This window comes from Eucyclogobius newberryi, unplaced genomic scaffold, assembly GCF_026437365.1.
Source record: "Eucyclogobius newberryi isolate DKJ021-1_F unplaced genomic scaffold, fEucNew1.0.hap1 SCAF_6, whole genome shotgun sequence".
NCBI lineage: Eukaryota > Metazoa > Chordata > Actinopteri > Gobiiformes > Gobiidae > Eucyclogobius > Eucyclogobius newberryi.
The window spans coordinates 12,139,941-12,166,041 of NW_027316278.1; the positions used below are offsets into that span (position 1 = coordinate 12,139,941).

At 42.1% G+C, this 26,101-nt stretch overlaps 1 protein-coding gene across 2 annotated transcripts; it reads left to right on the forward strand.

Annotated features, from left to right (window-relative positions):
• Positions 1-4,802: 4,802 nt before the first annotated feature.
• On the forward strand, positions 4,803-25,867 carry add2 (adducin 2 (beta)). 2 transcript variants are annotated; one of them, XM_072432795.1, is made up of 15 exons: positions 4,803-4,999; positions 8,389-8,573; positions 9,197-9,338; positions 10,375-10,526; positions 11,215-11,295; positions 11,398-11,547; positions 12,170-12,313; positions 12,386-12,484; positions 17,485-17,661; positions 19,245-19,493; positions 21,349-21,465; positions 21,537-21,623; positions 22,607-22,733; positions 23,364-23,435; positions 24,314-25,867. In XM_072432795.1, exons 2-15 carry the CDS (start codon positions 8,436-8,438, stop codon positions 24,568-24,570), a joined length of 1,992 nt encoding a protein of 663 aa, XP_072288896.1. In that variant the 5' UTR covers positions 4,803-4,999; positions 8,389-8,435; the 3' UTR covers positions 24,571-25,867. The 2 variants fall into 2 exon arrangements, with proteins under 2 accessions (XP_072288896.1, XP_072288897.1); XM_072432796.1 differs by lacking the exon at positions 23,364-23,435 and having other exon boundaries at positions 4,805-4,999.
• The last annotated feature ends 234 nt before the right edge of the window (positions 25,868-26,101 follow it).

A 26,101-nucleotide genomic window follows, 5' to 3' on the forward strand; every position in this document is an offset into this window, starting at 1 on the left:
AGTTAGTTTTACAGAAGCAGAATGTGGAGCAGCTGATCAAATCAGTTCATATTAGAATAAAACATGTTTACCCCTCTGACAAAGAGGAGGCTTGACATTCATAGCAGTGCCAATGAACAATGGTCAATCAGTGCTTTTAAATTCAGAATGTAACACTATAATTACAAACAGCAATCAATAGCAAACAATTTGATCAAATGTTAGCTCATTCAGTCGACCTGTCTCCACTGCCTCTGTAATTTAATTATTCACAGTGAAGAGACTCAGATATGGCTTTTCTCTCTTACAATTAACATGTCTTCTTGATTTTTAAAATGGTTGCATACAAAGGTTTTTGTTATGGTTGTCTGTGGACCTCAATCGAATGGATAAATTAATAAATTCCATGATGTTGGACTGTTCACAGTCTGCAGTCCCTCTCCCTTTTCTCCCCCTCCCCTTTTGTGTCTGTGTTCCCTCATTTCTGGGCGTGGCAACCTGTGGCACCAGAAGCTCCTCACATCGGGCTGCAATCAACAATCGGCAGCAGCTCCACAGAAACTCCTTGCCAGTCTGCGTGTCACTTCTTGAGCGAGTCCAGTCGTTTGCCTGCCTGCTACTTACCAGCTCATCTATGTCCGTCCTGGTCTCCAGCGCGTACCCATCTTCATGTAAATCCACTTGAATCTTGCTAGTTTGTTAAGTGTCTCGCAGATGTTTAGGGCCTAAAACAATAACATCTGATTTTTCCGGGGTAAGAAGCCGATATTAAACTGACGTCAACATTTATATATCTTTCACGCAGGCACTAAGTCTCTCTACTTGAACGGTCGTATTAGGCGTCATTGATATGTGCAGCTGTGTGTCATCTGTATAGCAGAGGAAGTTTCTGATAAAACTTAATATTAAAAATATCTATTTAATCATTCAGGATTTCATGGTGCAACCATTCAAAGATTCTGTCAAACTCAGAGGGAAGGAATCTCTGGCTCTGGTCAAGTCCATTTCTCTACAGAGGGTCACGGTGGTCCCGCTCAGATTAGTAGGAAAACTCACTGTTGTTTGACACCAGGACATGACAAGGACAGAATTAAGCCTGATCAACATTTCTATCAAGCCGACATACCTGATCATTTATCCATAAAGCCACCACAAGTTAACATTACTTGTTGTTCAGCTCTGTGTGTGTGTGACATCTCAAAATAAAGGGTTAACAATACACGAACACTGGTGTCTTTATTACACAGCAACTGAAGTCGACAACGGAAGGTTCTGTCAACATCCCATACCTCGGTCTCGCGATAGTTACCAGATGTGTTCAAAGACCTTGACTACCTTGACATTCATTACAATCTGATATTCACAACAGCAAACATTTCACTAATTATGCAAAATGTTTAATGCATACCAGAGGTCTCAGACTAATAGTGAGTCATAACATTGCAATATAAAAAGACAGACATAAATCATAAAATCTGACCCATCCTTCAATACTGCTGGGGCATCTCCTGCAGTGGGAGTCACAGCGCCCCATGCCCAGATCTTTGTGCTAGTCTGTGTGAGGACTACTGTAGCTGGAGGAAGAAAATGATTGGGCATGTTTTAGGTTGATGAGGGGGGAAAGCACACAGGAAGGCCCAGTCTGGAAGTCAAACCTGCGAGCTTCTCTGCTTGTACAAAATAGTTGGAAAAGGTTTCTAAATGATCAATCCTTATTTTAGATTTATTTTCGATAGAGTATGATTATGACGATTGAAGAAATCAAAAGAATATATCATGTTCAAAGGTCTAAAACTGAAGTGGAGACAATGTTTGACTGACCCTACGGATATTTAAACTGGTTGAGGCAGTAGTATACATGTATTTGTGGGACTTCTGTGCTCTGTGGTTTAGTGTTATTCACACATACTTTGAGTTTTACTTATCTTCTCTGGAACATGTGCCTGACTCTTTTTACCACATAAGAAAAGAGAATACAATTAATGATGCTTAGGTTCCACAGATGAGACATTGTTTCTTTTTTTCTTTATTTCAGACAACATACAAACACATATAATGGAGTTTTATTACCAATCATTTTCATCACAAGGCATCCCTTCTCCAAAGCCTTATTCTCTGACAGGAATCGGCCCCACACAGTTACCGCCTCAAACCAGTAAAATTCTCCATAGTCAAGTTTTGTGCCTCCACTTCAATTAGCCTTTCCAGTCATCCTCCCTCGCGGCTTCCAGTAGGTGGCATTTCGTCGTCCTGTGTCATCAATACTCTATGCACGGACTCCACTATTTGTGCAAACGTTCAGTAAATTGTGCCCTTAATGGGAAATCCTAACTGCTCAAACAGAAAGATATTCCTCACTCATGGAATTGTATTGTACATCTTAGTTGACATTTCCTGTCATCGAGACGTCTGCTTTTCTACAAGAGAAAAGTAACAATCAACGGGGAAGATATGCACGGATAAGAGAGGGTGAGTGTGTCAGAGCAACAATTGGTGCGACTGTGCTCCATTGAAGAGCCAGAGCATCTGTGTCAATTATCTCCATTATACATCATGGTAATTATGCAAATCATCCATAGAGCCCCAGGTTAAAAGTTTCAGATTCAGCTGGAGGAAGTCAATGGTACAAGTGGCAAGATTCAAACGTATAAAGAGGCTCCATAAAAAAAAAATATGAAAAAACGTTGCCACCAAAAGCCACATTGATAACATTAAGAGAGCAAAGATGAATATGCTTGTTTTTAACTAAATATGACATAACAATGTATACAAAGAATATTTAAAAAAAAATAGTATAGGTAATGCTAAATACTGTAAGATAAAAATAACGGCAAAATAAAATGTGTAGAATAAAAGTTGAATATGTGCTGTTTGTGTTCGAGTCGAAAGCACTCATGCCTGTATGTCTGAATATAAAGAATATATAAAATATAAAAGAAGGACTAATTAACTTGTCAGAATGAATTCATTTGTGTCTATTTCACATCCATCGTGGTCCTCCGTGCTGTTTCCATGGATGTTCTGGCTGTTTCAAAGCACAACAAAGGAGCGAGTGGCATATTTTAAACTCTTTTTGTGACTTTGAAGCAGAGTTTGTCGTGTGAAAGAGCACGAAGGACCACGCGCTAATGCAGCAGAAACAACTGCAGAGTTACAGCTCAAAACAACAAAACTCTTCCCAGTTACACTTGTGAGTTTAAAACACGCCGCTCTCTCTCTGATGAGCTTTAGTTTGAACCCTGCACTGCTCCACACAGGGGAAGTGTTCAAGCCAGAGCCAACAGATGTCAAATTTGTCCCTGTGTAAGTTCATGTCTAAAGTGATTTCAGGCCAGTCCTTGATCGTTGGCTCCTTCCCTGTCGTTAATGTGTTTGAGATTGCCATTTTTACTGCAACCAAAAGTACACTCCACACCGAAGCCAGAGTTTCAAAGTGGTTCATTGATTCATCAGGTTACCTTGAGGGTACTGTTTTTTTTTTTTGTTTTTTTTTCCCCCAGTACTATTAACTTTTAAGGATTTCCAGTTATCGGAAGTAAAAAATCCCATGCACATGATTTCATCTGTCCCCATGTTGAAGTTCGAGCTTGCACATATCTGGGCACAGGTGACACGGTAGCTGAGTGGCATGTGCAGTTATACACAGACCGTTACCTCAATTCTGGAGCCCAGAAACTAGACTTCCGAAAAAACGTCCACCACCCAGCAGTTAGAGACACTAACATTGTTATTGATCGTCATCATGGTAATTTGTTATTGAAATAAATGAAAATACATATAATGAAAAACCCCAACCCCTAACCCCTAACCCTAACCCCTAACCCTAACCCCTAACCCCTAACCCCTAACCCTAACCCCAACCCCAACCCCTAACCCCTAACCCCTAACCCCTAACCCAAACCCCTAACCCCAACCCCTAACCCCTAACCCCAACCCTAACCCCAACCCCTAACCCCTAACCCCAACCCCAACCCCAACCCCAACCCCAACCCCAACCTCTAACCCCAACCCCTAACCCTAAACCCCAACCCCAACCCTAACCCTAACCCCTAACCCTAACCCCTAACCCCTAACCCCAACCCTAACCCCTAACCCCAACCCCAAACCCTAACCCTGTTTTTAATGTTTCTCCTTGTTTTTGAGTAGGTTTCCTTCGGCACTCCAATTTTCCGATTAAATGATAAACCTATGATAGTCGTAAAAGTATATATGTTTGACATTGGTATTATTATTATTATTATTTTGAGTAGTCTGCCAAATCCAGGCATTATAAAGGTTGTAATGTAGTGCCATCTACTGGTCACAAGTTGTGTTACCATGCCCTGTGCTAAAAGTAGCCTACTTTGACGATCTACACTTTATTTGAAGGCCTACAAACATTGCCTATGTGTGCCTATGTAGAGGACTCAATCTGAGCTTGAAGGGGTCTGTAAAAATATTAAAAAATATATAAAAAATATAGCATTTGTATGAAATGTTTTGCTAAAACTACTGCTGAAATTATACAATTATACAAAATATTAATTACATGTAGGCTTGTGGCTGTTATACACACAGCTGAGCCCATAGGTCGCGTAGAACACATCATTCTGCTGGATTTTCTAGGGCTTTCTTTATTGCAACATAAAATGGCGCCAGCAGCAAAGCAGTCTTTCTTTTCACTAATCTTCAAACCGAACATATTCTTAAAGAAGTCCTGTTTTCCTCGGGGCTAGCATCAGCAGTCCTCTCCCATGGTCCTCTCCCATGGTCCTCTCCCCATCATCTGCCGCTCGTGGTGCCGCTCCCTCTCCGGACAGGCGTGGTCCTGCCTCGCGGGGGCCGACCCAAAGACGCGCACGCACCAAAACGGCACTTGACGTGTTTTGGTTTGGCCCTTCGAAATTAAACAACAAACCAAGACTACTGGCCCCTCTAAGTGTTTTTCGGTTGACGTTCGTTGAGGCCGGACCAGAGTCAGGGGGTGGCTGTGGGTGTGGTGCTCCCCGCACACAAGGCACGCTCCCGGGGATGCGCTGAGGTGAGAGCTGCTTCTGCTTGTATGCGCTGTCGTTGACCATGAAAAGCACCACCAGGCTATGCTACACGACAAAGACGCGTCTCTCACGCATGTGTGTGTCGCCTGTCCTGGACACAATACATTTGAGCAAATCTCTGTTTTCTATTAAGGATACTAATGCATTTGAGCGATGATGCGGTGGTTTATAATGCCTAGACTAGTATTTTTGGGTTGTTTAAAGGGACGGACCCTTATATGCTCACGTTGACTGCAGCTATTTATAGCTTTCCATCATAATCCTGCCTTTTGTCGGTCGCTGGTGGCATATAATGTTAGCATCTCAACTGTGACGTCCCCCCTTTTAAAAGCCATCTTTTGTGCGTCGTGGTTGGGTGGGTTTTATGTAAACGTTTGCCCGAGGATAGATGCATTGTTCTGCGCTATCCTCCTGCTGCTGGTGCTGCTGGTGCTGCTGGTGCTGCTGGTGATGGTGATGCTGGTGGTGCTGGTGGTGCTGGTGCTGCTGGTGCTGCTGGTGCTGCTGGTGATGGTGATGCTGGTGGTGCTGGTGGTGCTGGTGATGCTGGTGATGCTGGTGCTGCTGGTGCTGCTGGTGATGGTGATGCTGGTGGTGCTGGTGGTGCTGGTGATGCTGGTGATGCTGGTGATGGTGCTGCTGGTGATGATGAAATGGCCTGTGCAGTTTTGCGGGTGGACATGAGCCGATGTGCCCCGCGCTGCCGCTGCTGGTGCTGATGCTGCTGCGCGTTCAAGTGTTGCTAGGCAGCCAGGCAGAGCTCGAGGGCCGCGAGCGCGTATGTGGCGTTTAGGGTGAAATGGACAGTGCTGGATCTGTGCATTATCACCTGACAATAAACAACACTATGCCGAGTTTTGTGATCGTGTTAGCGGCAGTAAATAGAGCTCAGCGTCTCGTTTACAGGCTGCAGCCAAACCATATGTGGCAGAGCAGAAGCACGACTAACATTCATTGATTGTCATAGGGTTATTGCTGCGTCTAAATGGGACTTAAACCAGGCTTATGAATTGATCAGGTCATTATTATTTTTCTAAAATGATATCATTATTTTTTTTAACAAAGTTGTTCTTCGGACAGAGGTTGTTGTGGTTTTAGACATTGCACATGGTTGTTGCTACTTAGGCTTTGTGGCAACAATGCATTAAAGTGCACAATGGCTTTGCAAACCCTTGTGCCTCCTGACCTCAACTATTTGCCGAATGTCTCTCTCTCCTTTAAACCGTTTGGGTCAGAAAATCTGAAAAAAGCTTCATTATGCCCAAATAGTTTACAAATATATGCAAAAAAATATATTTCAGGATTGATTTTCTGTCAAATTTGTATTCAAAATTTGCTGTGTGAAAATATTGAGTTTTTAGATCACATATAATATATAATCTTGTTCAGCCTCAAATGAACTATACTGAACACAGCGAAGGATGAAAGTGGAGCCAGAGAAAATCAATGCACTTTAGTTCCACTTTCCTGTTGTCCTCAGTTCCTGCACACAGACTCTCCCCTGTTTCACTTTGAACTGGCTGTGGTCATGGCTAACTACACATGCACAGTGTTTACTTCAGTTTAGACCAGCACCAAATGATTAAATAACAGCTGCTAACTTCTGTCACCTTTGCTACTCATTCTTACAGTTCAGCAGTCTTTCCACAATGTGCAAAATTAAAAACACAAGAATCAGTCAGCCCAAGCAAGCTAATGTTTGTAGACTAACTAATAAACAGAAATAAGAATCATTTATTTATGTTAAACACCAGCAGTATTCTTGTGTCTTGGTTTGGATTGGTCTGGGTGTCTCTGGAGGACAGGGCCACAGCTGCTGACATCGAGCCCAGAGAAGGGCCTTCTCTCTGGGGGATGCTCTTAATTGAGGGGACTATTCTAGTTTATTGTTGGAGTAGAGCTCCAACAATAGATGACTAGGTCCATTTCCCCCCTTATTCAAGCTAAATGATCCACCAGGGTAAAATACTGATCACTTTACCTTGAATAAGAAACAATGAATGCAATAAACAAGTCAAATGATCCAGGGCTAGTAAACTTGTCAAATTAAATCAAGATAATCCAAATTTTTGTCATTTTAACTCAGTAATGACATCATGTTAGATTCACACAAAGCCATATGAGTAGAGTTTAATTTAATGCAAATACTTTTCCATTTGAACTAAACATTTCTGAAACTGGCTGCACAGCAGTATTGATTCTACGAGCTCTCTCTGTTGCGTCTTAGTTCAATACGTCTGCTCATACGATGTAAATTGAAGGGCGTGGCGCATTCACGGCCCTTATCTTCACGCTGCAGTTACGTTCATGTGCGTGTGGTCGTCTTGAGTCTCTCTGGGAGTGGTTTAGGCGCTTACGGTAACCCAGTTTTCTTTCTCCTATTACCAGCACGGATCACTGGACAACTTCCTGTCTGAGTTGTTTGCTTGTAGCCATTAGAACCAATGCTTTTGATTAGGTTTGCTCTGGACCAGAAGGACACAGCGACTACAATGTGAAGGGAGGTAGGACTACATGTATTTTAGTTTAAATAAAATGGGTGGTATGGGTGATATGTGAGTCTGTGTGAAACAAGGATGCTGTCCTTGTTTTGGGAGGTGAATAAATGCAGTGCAACTTGATACACCATGGACTAAAGGGTGGTTTGGTTGTCAGATTGTAGATGTCAAAAGATTATATTTCATATTCACCTCATGTTTGAAGCAAGGCCGTTTGTGTTGTCTCTTCTTTTTCTTTCTGTGCAACGTAATGATGTTGTTGTTCTCTGCAAGTTCTGATTTTAATTTGAACGCTAGTTTTATTGCTTTAGTGTAAGCCATGTGTTTAGTGCTTTATCATTTTTCTTTTAAAGGTCAAGTTATATTATAGTTATACTGTACAGGAAATACCTAGACTCAAGGGGCCAAAAGTAGTTTAAAAAAGTAAGACTAATAACATACTAGGGTTTTATTAAAAATATTGATCTGACATTAATATTGATATTGCGATGGACAAAACACGTATAGATACAAATCGCTGTATTGTGAGACTTTTGAACAACATAAATTCATTATAAATTGATGAGTAATACACTTTTTATCCTGCTGACGACTGCATTATGTCTGAACCTGCTGAGCTGAAAAAATGACTTATATTCATAAAACAAATGTGTTCTGATATAAAATTGAAATTAATCTTGCTATTCTACATAACAAAATCATACATTTAGTAAACTTTTAGGACACATTTTTTTAGGTATTTGCATGTGTTGAGATACATATTGTATCGTGAAGTAGGAAACCCAGCCCTACAATAGAGGCACTTTAATGCAAAGCCGTTTGGGTTGTTCTCCCTGCCTGTTCTCTGTCTAATCGTGACTGTCTTTCCTCCGTAGATCTCCCATTTTCTACGGCATCAGACGCTCACTTAGACCAGTAGAAGATGAGTAAGTCTCCCACGCCTAAGAGCACTCCGGTGCAGATGAGCCCCAGTGATGGGGTCCCCGAGGCTATACAGTCTCCACAGTCCGACACCGGCCCCCATCTGAAGAAACGTATGTCCACTCTGCTCCAGAGCCCAGTGAGTCGACATATTTATTACCCTCTGCTCTGTACTGTATACATTAATGTCATTGTGAAGTATGTGGACATCGTCAATTATAAGGCACAGTAAGTTCAGTGTTGCAGACAAGGCAAAGCAGTGGCTTCACAGGGCATTAAGTATGAAAAACATGTCCAAAAAAATTGACCTCAGAATTAATTAGATCAAAGGTGATATAATTTACTTGTGGAACACTACACTTACAAGGCTCAACCATTTAGAGAAAAATATCTAACCTGTAATTGTGATTTGATTTTTTTTTGTTCCATATAGAGGGTAAATATGTGATAATTAATCCACTCGTAGAAAAAGATTGAGTTGTAGTCATCTAGACTCTGTTTTTAGGAAAAACAAAACGTTTCGACAGTCCAGATGACTACAACTCAATCTTTTTCTACAATGGAACCCTCCTGGACGAATGAGGGATTACACTGACAACTAATCCACTTGTTATCTAGAGAACTAACTCTTTTATGTCTCTGTGTGAGCCTTGAGTAAATCTGGCCCTTAATTCCTGCTATAGCTCCAGTTAGAGGCAATTACTAACACAAATAAAATCCTTCTGATTTGTATCTATCATTCACTCTTTTTCCCATCTACAGTCATTCAAAGAGGAGTTGGATGGGCTGATCCAGGAGCAGATGAAGAAGGGGGGCAGCTCGTCAAACCTTTGGGCTCTGAAGCAACTGGCAGACTACATGTCCTCACATGGATCTCCCTCCAGTCTGCCTGTGGCTCCCAACAGTACGTCACGCACTCATACTGATGCTGAAAGTATCTATAGTGTAAAAGTGCATTATCTCATTATTCGGACACATAGAGAGTAACCCTGATTGAAATGATCTTCAATGTGATTTGCCTCACCCAAACCCAACACTTTTTACACGTATGTGCTCGCGCTCGCTTGGTTATGCGTGACAAAACTAAAGACTAATATGGCTTAAATAGTCGTTTTTGTTATTCATTTTCATTCATGGCAAATTTTATTACTAACTTATCATAAATGTATGTTTTATTTTACCTGTGTTTAGGATTAAACAGCTAATTGTTTTGCTTTAGTTCATGAAGTTAAAGCTGACATAAATCTGACAGATTAGTGAGCATTTTTCAATTACATGATTGTCATAAAGAGGTTATGATGGCCACAATTAAAGCCACTGTGTTATGTAAACGGTATATTCTGTGGTGGTTATAATTGATCGGGGAAAGTTGCTATAGAGTTTATGAATGCTTCTTTAATCCCAGTTGGATAAGTTAAAAAGTCCCTTTTATCTGGACTGTCTGCTCCATAGATTTTTCCAGGGTCAAATGTTCTAAATATTCTGGCCCAAACTTTATTTAAAGCAAATCCCAAAGTCCCAGTTTATGTTTTCATGGTGTGCTGTTTTTTGTGGTTTTGAACTGGATATACAGGTTCAGGTCAATTCTTGAGCAATGCTATTATTAAAAACAAGTCAGTATGGTTTAAAGCCCCACCATGGAAGGTGTCAGTCAAAAATATAGACTGAAATAATGGCGTTGGCATGGAAATGGGCATTTATGTCATGATGGGTGTTTTTAAAGCAAAAAAAACATACTCATTCTCCGCTGCTTGTTTCCATGGAGGTGTTCTTATTTAGATTTACAGAAGATTTACATCAAACAATCCATCTCCATGTTCCAAAGTTTGTGTTTAATGTTCTATCTCCATGGAGACATGCAGGTGGTGCGTACCAGGAACCAGGAACCTTACACACTGCTGCTTTGGAAACCTTCTCTAACATATGTCATCTTTGTTCAGACATGATGATGGTGACGGCCGTAAACGACCTGCAGAGCTGGGAGCCCGGGCGGCTGGTGAAGGGGGAGCGACTGATGAGGTGTAAACTGGCTTCTGTGCATCGACTGTTCGACCTCTACGGCTGGGCACAGCTGCGCCACACCTGCCTCACGGTTAGTGTCATCATCCTTCCTTTAGAAGCAACCGAGATTTTAAACCTTTCACTTTTAGAAGTCAATGTATTTGGACTGCCGAATTTGAGAAAACCATCCATACGTTCTCTCTCTGATCTTGGAAGCTGAGCAGGTTTAGGCCTGGAGGGGAGACCCGTGGGAGAGAATACCAAGCTTCTTAGTGAGCCAGCAGTAGCTCAGTGTCTGGAAAACACTTTCTGCTCAAACAATTGCATACTGCAGTTGTGTCCTTAGGCAAGACACGTTTTCCCCTTTGCCTAGTATGAATGTGGCATGTGAGTGAGTTAGTGGTGAGGGTTGAAAAGGCCAAGGGCTCAGATTTGTAGCCTGCTTTAGTCAGTCCAACTGGAGCACTATATATTTGAATGTACCTTAATAATATTATTCCAGTACTACACCATTTTCATACCATTTGGACTGAAATAACGGCAAAAATCAAACGTGGAAAAACACAACACACACATACTTGGCTTAGTGCGTGTGTGGCGAAGGGGCAGTAGAACGTGTAGGACGATTATGTGAGAGCAGTAACAGGCAGAGGCAGCACTCATGAGTCACCGAAACGTATGTTTTTTGAACGATTTTGTATGTTTTTTAATATAACACTGCTATTGGATTGAATGAAACAATGTAGAAAAAAATCACCTGTCTGTCTTTGTCATTCCAGCTGCGTGTAAGTAAGGAGCAGGAACACTTCCTGGTGCTCCCCGATGGTCTCGCCTACAGTGAAGTGACCGGCTCCAGTCTGGTAAGTGCCACTCCTTTCACAGAACATACTCATCCATGTATTGATAGGATTGTGTTCAAATGATGTGATGTTTTCAATGAATAGATCTAACGTTGTTCCTAGGTGAAAGTGAACCTTTTGGGCGAGGTGGTGGAGAGGGGCAGTACAAACCTTGATGTGGATTTGGAGAAATTCAGCCTTCACTCGGCTATTTACTCGGCTCGACCCGACGTCCGCTGTCTGCTGCACCTTCAGACTCCAGCCACAGCCGCCGTGAGTTAAGATCCACACATTTGCAGAAGAAACGCAGCGAGAATTGTGTATTAAGGATTGCCTGTTGGTAATAAATTCAAATTCCGACTATTTCATTGCAAACAACTAATGTCAAATTTGTAGTTTGAATAGTCGGAATTTGAATCCTTATTTGTTCACACCAGTCCAAGACACTTTGGTTTGCAAAAATGAGCTCTCAATTACTTCCAAGATGAGCAACACACAAACAAACCCAGAACACACAATATGCGCTTTTCTCTCAGTGTAGCATGCGTTTCTTGACCTCCGTTGTGTTTTTCTGGATCTCGTATCTCTTTGGGGGTTAGGGTTACTTGTTGGCGGAGATGTGTTATTGCACCAAATGAAACAAATCATTTTTAAGTATTATCAACCCCTTTAACATTATTTTTGACGGATTAGCAACACAAGTGAGAACATGCCCTTATTGATTTTTTTTTAACTACAACAAAACTTTGATAATACTAAACTATTAAGTCCTATGTATCTTTCCCTAGTCACATTTCATTTGCTTGTATTATTATTTTAAAGTACAGGATACAAGTGTCACAATAATGGAACTAAAATATCAAAACTATAGCGCCCGATTGTTACATGTGTCCAGGTTTCTAACATGAAGTCGGGGCTGCTGCCGCTTTCTCACGAGGCCCTGTTGGTCGGGGAAGTGGCTTATTACGATTACAATGGGATCATGGAGCAGGAGGAGGAACGAGTAGAGCTGCAGAAAAGCCTGGGACCCACCTGCAAAGTGAGTACAAAAAAATGTATGTAGCTAAAATAAGACTTGTTTCATTTACACAGCTCCAACGGTGTATTTTAGGTGCTTGTGCTGAGAAACCATGGTATCGTGGCTCTGGGGGAGACTGTGGAGGAGGCGTTCTACTCTATCTATCACATACAGGCAGCGTGTCAAATACAGGTGAGACTTGTTATGATCCATATTGCTAATGGAATGGAAGTGAATGTCACGTTTGCAGACAATATGCGATGTGTGAAAGTAGTAAGTGTCTGTGTGTGTTGGTAGAAGAGGTTAGAAAGAGGTTAAACTTGGTATAGACGTAGTTTACCTTTATGCCCTGGGAGACATATTATGCAAAATGCCACTTTAGTTACAACTTTGGAGTGATTCATGTTTGTCATGTCATGTTTGAGTAATCTTGATTCTGTGGGAGTGATGTCATTGCAAACATTTCCATTTTCTCCCACCATCCCATACTACATTAGTTTTTTCTTCTGATTTCTAATTGTTTTGCTTGTCACACTTAAACATTTCAGATCATCAAATATATTGCGTGTTAAAACATTAACTGTGGTTTGTCACACCAGAGTTCAATTTCTCTAGCCACACCCAGACCTGATTACTGCCACACTTAAGAAATTACTCAAATAGGACCTGCCTGACAAAACGACCAAAAGATCCTCAAATGCTTGATCTCATGCTTAGATCCCCAAAAATGTCAGGAACAAATCCAAAAGAAAGTAATTGAGAGCCATCAATCTGGAAACGATTATAACGCCATTTCTAAAGCTTTGGGACTCCGGCGAACCACAGTGAGAGCCATTATCCACAAATGGTGAAAACATGGAACCGTGGTGAACCTTCACAGGAGTGGCCGGCCGACCAAAATTACCCCAAGAGCACATCGACAACTAATCCAAGAGGCCACAAAAGAGCCCACAACAATGTTCAGAGAAATGCAGGCCTCACTTGCCTCAGCTTAGGTCATTGTTCATGACTCTGCCAAAAGAAAGACACTGGGCAAATGGCCCGCATGGCAGAGTTCCAAGACGAAAATCACTGCTGAGCAAAAATAACTCAAGGCTCGTCTCAATTTTTCTTGATGATCCCCAAGACTTACATCTGGCATAAAAGTGACACATTTAAAAGTAGCAACATCATCATACCAACAGTAAAATATGGTGATGGGGCTGGTGTGATAGTCTGGAGCTGTTTTGCTGCCTCTGGACCTGCTGTGGTAACTGGAACCATGAATTCTGCTGTCGACCAAACGATAACCTTGCCGGTTACCTGCCCCACCAGAGAGAATAGAACATTGGACTTGTTTTTTGCCAACACCAAGGAGGCTTATTCTTCTTCCCCCCTCCCTCCCCTGGGCAGCTCGGACCACAACCTTGTACATCTGAGGCCTGTGTATGAACCCATCGTGCGCAGGCAGCCTGTGGTGTCCCGTGAGGTGAGGATGTGGTCTGCTGAGAGCGAGGAGGCTCTGAGGGACTGCTTCAGCACCACTGTCTGGACTGAGCTTTATGACCCACATGGGGAGGACATCAACACCATCACAGAGTGCATCACGGACTACATCAACTTCTGTTTTGAGAACATTGTTCCCTCCCGGAGGGTGCGGTGTTTTCCAAACAACAATCCATGGATTAACCGTGAACTGAAGGCTCTGCTGAAGGAGAAGAAGAGAGCCTTCAGGTCAGGGAACAAGGAGGAGCTGAGGACTGTGCAGAAGGAGCTGAGGAGGAAGATCAGGCAGGCTGAGGCCGGCTACAAGAGGAGGATGAAGGAGCAGCTGCAGCAAAAGAACATTCAGGGAGTGTGGAGGAGCCTGAAAACCATCTCGGGCTTCAAAATCCCCCCTGCCCAGACAGAGGGGGATCTACAGTGGGTGAATGATTTAAATGCTCACTTCTTGAGGTTTGATCAGTCACCCGCCCCTCCCCCTGCACAGCTGCATGCTCCCTCTTCCACAGCTGGACAATGCCCTGCATCTGTTCCTCTTCGCTTATCTGCCCCGGACCATCAGCTCCCCACTTCGCCTGGACTCACCCATCCCCCCAGCACACGGTCCCCCTGCCAACCACTGACTGTCACAGCAGCACAGGTGAGGAGTGAGCTGAAGAGGATTAAAGTGAGGAAGGCAGCAGGACCTGATGGCATCAGCCCCAGGCTCCTTAAGTCCTGCGCAGATGAACTGTGTGGAGTTATGGAGCATGTCTTCAACATGAGCCTGAAGCTGAGGGTGGTACCACAGGTCTGGAAGACCTCCTGTCTGGTACCTGTGCCTAAGACACCGCGCCCCAAAGACCTCAACAGCTTCAGGCCAGTGGCTCTCACGTCCCACCTGATGAAGACACTGGAGCGGCTAGTCCTGGACCACCTCCGCTCCACCGTGAGTTCAGCCATGGACCCGCTGCAGTTTGCATATCGGTCTGGCATCGGAGTGGAGGACGCCGTCATCTCCCTGCTGCACCGCGCTCTCTCTCACCTGGAAAAGCCTGGCAGCTCTGTGAGGATTCTGTTCTTCGATCTTTCCAGCGCCTTCAACACCATCCAGCCGCTGCTCCTGAGGGACAAGCTGGAGACGGCTGGTGTGGAGTATGACCTGGCAGAGTGGATCCTGGACTACCTCACAGACCGACCCCAGTTTGTGAGAGCCCGGAACTGTGTGTCTGACACTCGGACCTGCAGTGTGGGGGCGCCCCAGGGCACTGTCCTCGCGCCCTTTCTCTTCACCCTTTACACTGCAGACTTCAGACATGACACGGACAGCTGTGTCCTGCAGAAGTTCTCTGACGACTCTGCCATCATCGGACTCATCACGGACGACGATGATGCGGAGTACAGAGGACTGAAGCAGGACTTTGTGGACTGGTGTCAGCGGAACCACCTCCTCATCAACGCGGGGAAGACCAAGGAGATGGTGGTGGATTTCCGCAGACGCCACCCCACTGCCCCCTCACCAGTGAACATCCAGGGACGGGACATTGAGAGAGTGGACTCATACAAGTACCTGGGTGTTCATCTGAACCACAAACTGGACTGGACTCATAACACAGACGCACTGTACAGGAAGAGCCAGAGTCGGCTCTACCTCCTGAGGAGACTCAGGTCTTTTGGAGTGACAGGGCCACTCCTGAAGACCTTCTACGACTCTGTGGTGGCATCGGCCCTCCTGTATGGTGTGGCCTGCTGGAGCAGCAGCATCACAGAGAGGGAGAGGAAGAGGCTGGACAGAGTCATCAAGAAGTCCAGCTCCGTCCTGGGCTGTGCTCTGGACTCGGTGCAGGAGGTGGGGGACAGGAGGGTCCTGGCTAGATTCACATCTATGCTGGACCATGAGTCTCACCCCCTGCAGGACACTCTCTCCGCTCTGGAGAGCAGCTTCAGTGAGAGACTGATCCACCCTCGATGTGTGAAGGAAAGGTTCCGTAGGTCTTTCCTTCCTGCTGCTGTCAGACTTTATAACAAAAACTGTTAGTACTGAACACTCGCAATACTGACCTAACCTAATACTGATGTGCAATTCTGTCACATGTGCAATTGCTGTTGGAATTCATGTGCAATTACTGTGAAATTCATGTGCAATCTATGTGCTGTCGTGACACATATTCATGTGCAATTACTGTCGTGATCACATGCAATGGTATTTATTTATTTATTTGTCTATGGGAGTTTTTATTTATTTATAGGAGATCTTCTACTGAAAGTGTTTTTCAGACTTCCTATAAGTGATCTGTTCTTCTGTATCTACCTTTGTATCTACCTGCGTTGCACCAATGAAATTTCCCCATGTGGGACAATAAAGGAATATCTTATCTTATCTTATCTTATAACCCTGAAGGGGAATGTCCAGTCCTCTGTTCATGACCTAAAGCAAACTTGGATTCTGCAGCAGGACAATGATCCAAAACACCAGCAAGTCCACTTCTGAATGTCTGAAGAAAAAACAAAATGAAGACTTTAGAGTATCCTAGACAAAGTCCTGTCCTCAATCCTATTGAGATGCTGAGATGAGTGGGCCAGTATTCCTCCACACGGCTATAATAGACTCATTTCAAGTTATTGTAAATGCTTGATAGCAGTTGTTACTGTTAAGTGTGACAAACATGCAAGAAAAGAAAAATGTGCAAACCCATTTTTGCCCAAATGGAAAAAGAAGCCACTGCTTATTACTATGAAATGCAGCTCTCCTTGAGCGGGGCCATTGGCCTGTTTTTCTAAAGGGGCCGGAGTAAATCAGCTTCAAACAATTTAACCATAAAATCAGCAGGCTCGTTTTTGTTTTAGATCAGAATTGCATTCCACGAGTTTCATAAATAAAATATACCAGACAAATACATAATATTTAAGTCACTTTACATACAGTAAATTATAAGCAGCTTTATATTTGATTTGTTTGTACAACCTTTACAACATGACAAATGATCTAAGAATAATATTTATTCTGAGAGAGTACATGGTGTATTTAATGATTTGTGTAATCTCTTTCAAAAAGTCTTCTTTAGGTTTATTCTACATTTAATTTAGTTAAACCTTATGTATTTTTAACACAAATTTCATGGCTAATCTATAATAATTGATGCCTTATTTTATTTATTTCTGCTTGGTTGATAAATAAAAGCAGGAAATGTTCGTCCCAATGCCGTTTGAGTTGGCATTGACACTGTCAGATATAAAGTCCCTTTAAGTGAAGTGCTGTGGTTGAGCATGTGACGGTGTGAGAAGGAGTGGTCCGTGTTAAATGAAGTCAATTCAGATTGTGTGTTTGGACTGAACTGCAGAGGAAAAGGCTGCACTGCAGAGAAACTCCAGGGCCAACGCCAAATTGCTCATTCAAAATGTGGAGTCATCAGTCTAAAAGAAAAAGTGAATCGGGAGCTGCACACTCCAACATTTATCATTGTCACAGTATCCTCCGTATTCACTAGAGACACGCAGTCAGCTTTGCATATTCTCTGCAGTTTGTCTTGAAACACACGTTTGTACACAATCTACTACAACCACTACACCATGTTTCAACCACAGTCGATCATGTGTACAACCAGGAAAAGGAATCTTATTTATAATATCTACAAAACACTACAATTATTACGTGACATAGAAATGCCTTGGTGTCCATTTGTACCACAGCACATCCACGGCATCATCCTCTGTGCCTTGTCTTCTGGCAGGTGTCGGCGTTGTGTTGCTCTAACGGGGAGCAGAACCTGATCCTGTTGGACCGGAGCACCCACAGACCTGCTCCGGCCGGGACCGTGGGCTGGGCCGGGTCCACCTTTGGCCCCATGAGCAAGAGTCGCACTGGCGAGCACGAGTTTGAGGCCCTGATGAGGACCCTGGACAACCTGGTGAGGCATAATTGAAGCTTTAAAGCCAGACACAAAACTTGACTTTGCTCTCTGAACTTATAAGCTTTCACTGGGAAACAATCTGCAGCTAAAGATGTTTTACTGTTTGATCAACTTGCATCCATAGATTTATGTATATTGGACAGTGTAAACTTCAAAGACTGTTCAATTAATCTTTCTCAGTCCCTTACACATCAAACTTTAAAATCTTAACACAATTTTGGCAGATTGTACAGAAGGATTGGTTGATAACTAGTTCCAAGCCTTAGTTTAGACGTTTCAGTAATTTCATGAAGCAAGAAATGTGAAGTTGTCTCCATCAACTTTTCAGATTTTTATGTCAAATATGTGCAATCTGAAGTGATGTTGCAACATAGTTCACATTGATACATTAACACTATAAAAGGAGCTGTTAAAACACTATAGAACTTTGCAGCTTTCAAAAGGAAACCGTGAGGGGCACACATTAGAGGCAGGCCTGCGTGGCTGGGGTTTAATGGGTTTGCTGACTCACACAGGCCTGAGAGAGATCAGCTGATGTTTCCCATTTGGACTTTCACATTAAACACATAAAAGCCTTTCTGTGGTTACGATGTAGAGTGAAGGCGTCGGCAGGAAATGAACAGAGAGAATACAATGCAAAACCATTATTTTGTTTTTTCTTGATCCGAACATTTACAAACCCGAATTATACTTAAAATTAAATTACAATTCAGAAATCAGTCCAGCCAAAATGGAGCCACGGGCAATAAACTCTGTCTGTCCCAATCCTGGATTAATGGATGTAATGTTAAATCAGTTTGCGCATCACTGCATATTTTGTCAGTACATGATCTATTAAAGCAAAGTGGCTTGGTCCCTGCACAATATATCAGGGGTTCCCAAAGGCCAGGACTCCAAAAACAAAAACCGCGCAACTGAGCCGGGACCCCCACTGCTAATTGAAATTGTCATCTGTGATAAACATTTAAAATCAGGTTTAATTATTCTTTTTGACTGCCTTATTATCAAGTAAGAATAAAGTTACTTCATTTAAATAATCTTACTAAATTGAAATTACAAAGCAGTGTCCAAAAAAATTCTCAAGAGTAAAAAGGTATTGAGGAAACTATTATTTAAATAAGAGTAATTGTTTGGATGAAACTCCTGAGGTTTATGTGATGTGAAGGACAAATGTGGAATAAAGCTCAGAATATGGTATTTTCAACAGATTGATTAAATCATTTCTGTGCAAGAAACACAAACCCTCATACTGTCAATATAAAGCTTGATTTCACTTCAAAGTGTCATTTGTAGATTTACTCAGAGGGAAGATGTCAATGAAAATTTTAATCAAGTATTGGGTTTTGAAATTTACTACAAGAAGTGCAATTTCTTAGAAACATTATTGGGTTAGGGTTAGGGTTAGGTAAATGCAACTGGTACTACCCACTTCTTCCTGTTATTTGACGTGATTTCACTAAAACATACTATGGTGTATTAAAAATGCATTAAATATTGTGTCATAATAAAAACCCCAGCTCGTGCCTCCTGTTTGGTACCCTCTGCACTAAATGATGGTTTGTTGTCATGTGTTCCTCCAGGGCTACCGTACAGGCTACGCTTACCGCTTCCCTCTGCTGCTGGAGCGGTCCCGGATGCGCCGAGACGTGGAGGTTCCCCCCACAGTCACAGCTTTTTACCCGTTCGATGAAGATGGGGGCCACCCTGCTTTGAGGCAGCACCCTTTTATCAACAAGCAGCAGCAGGAGAGGACGCGCTGGCTCAACACTCCCAACACCTACCAGAAGGTCAACCAGGAGCAGGCCAGTCCCGGACACCAGCGCACCCTGGTGAGGCGCAGAGGCTGCTGCTGTTCTAATGCAAGGCTTCACAAACTTTTCAGGCCGGGACCACCTACATAACCGTGCAACCAATCTGGGACCCCCACTGCTAAACTCAATAGATGCCTGTGATCATTTCAATTTGCAAAACATTTCAAATCAGGTTTAATTGTTTTTAGAGGCTTATTAAGTAATTTGACTTAAAGGTTGAATGGACGATTTTTTTTACCCAAATCTGAGTCTTATTTCCTCGTGTCGTGGACTGCCGATTAGTCCTGCCACATATCAATCATAAAACACACCTACCAAGTGCGCATGCGCACTTCTGCCTGCGTTCTCAAATTGCCAAAAAATCGTCCATTGCGCCTTTAATTAGACTAAAATAAACGTTTTTTTTATTAAAAAAAATACATTAAATACAGTCTTCTTCCAAGTCATTATGCGACCCCCAGCTCATGCCTCGTGACCCCGAATTTGGGAACCACTGTTCTAATAGACAGTATTTACAGATGTCTCCAGTTTGTTAACACATGTTGTACCTAGTCAGTAGTGTCACACACTTCTACTGTTAAAGTAATGTTTAAATTTAGGCCGTGGCTGTAGAGCCTAGGCGCGGGCAAATGGCCGCGCAGTTTCAGGGACCGCGGCATTTCCCTTATAGCCCGTTATAGCCTCATGGCTAACCCAAACCCTAACCCTAACCCGAACCCTAACCCTAACCCTAACCTTAACCTTAACCCTAACCTTAACCCGGCGCGGTCTAAAACGGCGCTAAAACGCGGTCAAATAGCGGCGCAGTTTCAGGCGCGGCCGGCACAAAAATAACATCTTTAATTCATCTTCAATAACAGCTTTTTCGGCCGCGCGCTGCGGCTCTGCAGACACTCTTTATCTTAACTAAATTTTCCTATCTCTTCCAAACCCTTTGGAACATCATCATTGATATTCACATTACATTGATTTTCCATATGACAATGTGAAATTCGAGTGACCCACTGAAGTGCTGTCAATCCTTTCACTGCTTAATGAATTGAATTGATAAAATACTTTGTTAGATGAAGACAACACGTGCTTTAATGTGCTGAGTGAGTGACAGTTGCATTTAACCTTCTTTTATGGGACAGCATGTATTAAAAAACAGCTAATGCTGTAAATACACCGGATTTAGTGCATAGCTAGTTTCCATCCATAGACCCATGGGACAGGGGGGGAAATATCAGGGACATTTGATCCCTCCAGAGAAGCAGAGGCCTGATTTGACTATTAAATGTACCTGAATTGTGAGATCCATAGTCCAAGTCCTGTTATTAGTAAAATAATTACTGTTACATATTTTCCTTTAACAATCAAGCACATTACAATCTGTTTTTAAACACGTAAAAATCATATCAGTGTTTAACGTATGACTAAAAGTACAAATGTACTTCTGAAGCATACCAGTACTGCTAATCTGTGATATTTTATACATTCATAAACAGACAGGTGCTTGTTTTTGCTGCTCTGAGTTTCCTCTGTCACAAACACTGAGCTACATGAGTAGGCAGGGCCTGACTTTGCCTTTGAATTTCAGATGGGCCCAGACTCTCCTCTCTGCATTGCAGGGGAAGCCCACAGTGCAACACTGCAGTGCACTTGTTGCCCCCTACTGGCCAAAAGCAGCACTCCAATAACAGTGTCATAAACAATAAAGTAATTGGCAGTAATGCTTGTTGTACCAAGATACTTTAAAAATGTACCACAAAATCATATTTCAGGATACTATTATAACATGCACAATCAGTCTTTTTAGCCTTATTATCTTTTTACTCTGTATGTTGAAATTCCAATGACTTTTGTAGCCTTAATCCAAAATCCTTCTTCATAGTGGATGAAAACAGTTGAGGTTGACCAAGCCGGAAGCACGTCCATCAAAATCGAAAACCCCAACCAATTTGTGCCTCTTTTCACTAACCCACGGGAGGTGATTGAGACACGAAACAAGGTCAGTAAATGATTGTGTTTAGGTTTTGTTCTATTCTGTCCCATTTATCTCTTTCCTCCAATTTCCCACAGATTCGACAACAGAATCGTCAGGACATGAAGACAGCAGGCCCACAGTCCCTGGTCCTCGCCGGCGTCATAAATGAAAACAGTCCTCCGGTAAATCCTCCTGTGGATCAGAGAAAACCTTTTCTCATGCATTATTTATTACAAAAGGGTAAACTCAGAAACCTGAAAGAAAAAGACAAATAGATGTATAATATTAAAATGTAGAAATATAGAATATTTGCTAATGTTCTATAACCTAGGTCCCAAAAAGGCGGACTTGAGCGTTGTCCTGTCTAGACCGGATCAGTCGTGTTGTCTTTTATGTGAGAAAATAAGACATAAGTAGTGCACAGACCAATAAGAAAATAAAGACATAAATAGTGCACAGACCAATAAGAAAATAAAGACATAAATAGTGCACAGACCAATAAGAAAATAAGTTTCTCCTTGCTCTTGGGTGGAAAGACGTTTTGCACCTAACGTGAAACATATTGCATTGGGTGATGTTTTGGCCGTAGTGAGATTCAGGAGAGATAAAGGCAAATGTTGCACTGAACAGGGTCATGTCAGACTGATGTGAGCAAGTGTGCAGAGTGGGATCTCAGAGTTAACTTTAAAGTTTGGTGACAGTTTGCACTATCAGCAAATGTATCAGACAGACAGGGAAACAGCAGCCGCTGAGAGAAGGTCAGATTTAATTGTGACGAACAGCTGCTGTGAGAAATTATCACTAATTTTCAAAATTGGAAGGGACGTGTCACCCCCTTGATGAATGAGTCCATGTTTGTGACCCCCTGTATATTCAGGAAAAGGTACTTTTGCCTTTCTTTAGTGTTGCTCAGAGGACAGAAACTAAATGTGGTCAATGCACGCTCTGCGTTTCCTCAATCTATTCTGTTCATGCTCCAGAAACTGAGTGGGCTACATTATTTTAGTTTAATATCGAAATTCATTCCTTACATTGGTATTGATGGGTTTTACAGGTTGAACCGTAAAGACTGAATCTGTGCAACATGAAATTAAATGTTTTACTTTCAGTGTAAAAGTGTGTTAAAGAATGCCATCATTAATGACGTTTGCTTGTCGTGTCGTAGTCTCCAGTGAGTCCGCCGGTGCTTCCTCCTGAGCCTGAGCCTCCAAACCCCTTTAACGAGCTCACAGATACAGCGCTGGAGGAGTATCGCCAAGAGGTGCAGAAGAAGCAGCACTCAGGCACCAACGGTAACGACAACGACAACAACAACAACAACAACACAAATAATAATACTACCACTAAAGATGTATACGTCCCCAGTAGCTGCAGCGTGCTAATTGCTAATAAACAAACTAGTACTTTTACTACAGTTTATCTGAATTATTACTACAGCTTATCTTATTGTTGTAGCAATAATAAGATAAAGTGAAGTAATAAGATACACTGTAGTAATAATAGTTTATCTGTATTATCTTATCCCAGAAATGATTATTGTCTGTTAAATATCTTTATGTTTTATACTGCTATTATACCCTACACATGAATTTAAAATGGATCAGTTTGACGGGAAAGTTGGTCACATTTGTCTGGCGTAAAAGAGGTTTTGGCCCTTGGTTACTTTTAATTCATGTGGAAGTAAATATCAAGTGTCTATTTGTGCTAGTGAGCCTGGAACAGTCTCGTTTGTTGACTCGTCTGCTGTTCAGTGTTATTTGTCTTCTAAATCAGGGTTCGGTTATGTTTGTGTGCACGTCATGTGTTGTCAATCGTCTCTGTCACTAAACTAACCCCAAACCCAGTGAACCTTTCACTTCCACTTTCACGTCCAGTCACTGTCTCTGTCTGTCTCTGTCTGTCTCTGTCCCGTGTGAGTTCAGGGGAGGATGTGGAGTCTTCCCCTGCCACTTCCCCCACAAAGGTGCTCTCCCCCAGCCACTCCCCTCTGTCAGGTGAGGCCAGGCAGAGCGCCCCCTTTGGCCAGCATGTGTCTCTACAGCATGCCTTCAAGCAAGGATAACTCAAGTCTATTTGAACCCTTTTTTAATTATATTTGTATTGTGTGATTATCTTAAACTATTGGAAGTGTGATGGACAAAATAACTGCTTCACACAAAGACAATAGACCCTTTAAAATGATCCGTCCACTGAAGACGACTGTGGGGAAAAGTGAAATAGACTTTAAAACATTTCACAGATCATCAGGTCTAAATGCGAATGCTTGAAATCTTTATAATAAAAAATAATCAAAAATTTAGAATTTTCAAAGTCAGTTAGCAGTAGGTTGTTTCTCTATGGATCAGTTTGTATTTGTCAGTTTGTGTTTGTCATTTGTGATTATGTTGTATTAGTATAGAGAGTTTAGATACAATGAAAGACTTTTTTTCCCCAGTAAAACTTAAAATTGTGTATTTTGCCTTTATCAAATATGGTGTGCATCATAATCTATAAAATTAACAAAAATGTAAAATTCAATAGTAAATGTGTCTAGACCAGGCTCTGATGTTACACATGTATCTTAATTTGTCATATTTTTCGATAATCTGAGCTTAATCCCAGTTTCCCTATTGAAATTCACATTATGTTCCTCTTCACTTGTGCCTCCAGTTGTCTCCCCTTTCTTCCAAACTTCAGAATGTTTTAACAATTTTAAAGGGTCTATAAATTCATCCTTTTGTTGCATGTGTTTCTCATCTATTTTACTGTTTGAATTCAAAGCTATCAGGCTGATTTGATCTATTTGCCTCTACAAATTGCTTTCAAAACCTTCAAAGTAATGAAATTTAAAACGCTGCTGCACATTTGACCTCCGTGCTCTGTTCCCCTTCAGAAGAGCCCAAGACCGACGACGCGGTGCTCCAGAATGGCGGCGAGGAGGAGAAGCAGACGACGGAGGAGCTGGAGAAGGGCATGAAGGAGCTGACGACCAACGACACGTCCACGGCACCCGCCTCGCCACCCGCCAAACTGCAGGGCAACACGCCCGAGGGGTCGCCGTCCAAGTCCCCCTCCAAGAAGAAGAAGAAGTTCAAGCCGCCGTCCTTCCTGAAAAAGAGCAAAAAGCAAAAGGAAAAAGCCGAGAGCTGAGATGGCGTCTGACGCGGCCACTTGGTCGAATACGAGTGTGAAACATTTATTTACCGTTCGAGCCGATGCTGCATCCAAATCCACTCGTGCAGAATTAACTGTAACACTCTTGGACGCTAAATAAATCGGTTTCATTTCATAGTATTTGACCAAGGCTGTACATTAATCCAACGCACCACTTCACCTCGCAGTCAGTCTTGCTTTGGTCACTGTATAGCCATTACTAGTGTTTTTGTTTTAGAATTTGGGATTGCTAATATGATCCTGTGCACTTATCACATTTTCTTTTTTTTTAACCAAATCTCCAGGACGACATTGAATTATGCACCCGTTCACACACGAATAACCACTCACGTAATGTATATTGACATTGTATTTCCATCTTTGTCATAATTTGGGTCGATAATAGATGTTGCAGGTGTGTAACTGCCTGGACTCCTAGCTACTGATTGTGCTTTTTTCAATTTGAACGCCAATTGTGTGGGAAAATTCAGCTATCGATGTTTTTACAGCAGGGAAATGTAAGGTAAATCAGGTTTAATATTCCGACCAGGGATGTCGCGGTTCTGAATGTGTGATTATTGTGAGAAACAATCTTCACTACTGAGATCATGACCAAATAGCAGTAAAATCTTAAGTTTTCTTTCGTTCCCGTGGTCTAACAAGTTACTATTCGCTCAGCTTTATGAAATATCACTTACTGAATGACAAAATAAAGTTGATCCAACAAAAACAGCCAGATATAAAGCACTTTTGGACGATGGATTGTATTAAAAAGACAACATTTTGCTCCCAAAATTGTCACTGATTATTACGTTTTAGTTCTTGCGATTATATTGTGACCTGAATATTCTTGACATCCCTAATTATGACTCAACACAGATCCTCTCAGTCTGTGGAGTGTTCCGGGTCCGCGGTGGTCTAAATTTGATGAGATGGGGAAAGACTAGAGGTCCTAATGTTATGCCTGATTGCCTTGCCTACAAATAACACTCTCACTAAATCACTTCACGCTATCAGTGCTAACCAAAAGTACGGCGAAGAGATCTTGACGCTTGTCAATGCAGTTACGGTAATAGAAGATACTACACACTGTTCCAAACATTCCACTGATTTTACTTCCAATGTCTGTGTGCAAAATACCTCTCATACCTCTTATCTATTTTACCAATGTCTGTTTATGAAATGCTGAAGTGTGATGTTTGCTCATGAGTTTATTTATTTTTGTTAGCAATGTTAATGGGAGTGTTGAAGGTTTCCATGTACCAGTCATTAAAGCTCAAGTTTGATTTCAAAATACTAGAGTCAGAAATCTCATTGACAGGATTGTGGTATTTAAATAGATTTAGTTAAGTGTCTATGGATATTGGATTCTAATGCAATTTTAGATCAGTATTTTAAAAGTGTTTGAAAATTGAATTAATTTGTACACCACAATCCATTTATTCTCTGAGCTCTGGCCAATCAGCAGGTGGTCTGGTGATGCAGTCAGCGAGTTTGTGGGTAATAGAACAGATAAAACAATAAAACA

Coding starts and splice junctions, on each gene's coding strand:
- add2 (XM_072432795.1), top strand. CDS start 8,436: ATGAGTAAGTCTCCCACGCCTAAGAGCACTCCGGTGCAGATGAGCCCC. Junction 8,574..9,196: donor CCACTCTGCTCCAGAGCCCA/GTGAGTCGACAT, acceptor TCCCATCTACAG/TCATTCAAAGAGGAGTTGGA. Junction 12,314..12,385: donor GCCTGGGACCCACCTGCAAA/GTGAGTACAAAA, acceptor GGTGTATTTTAG/GTGCTTGTGCTGAGAAACCA.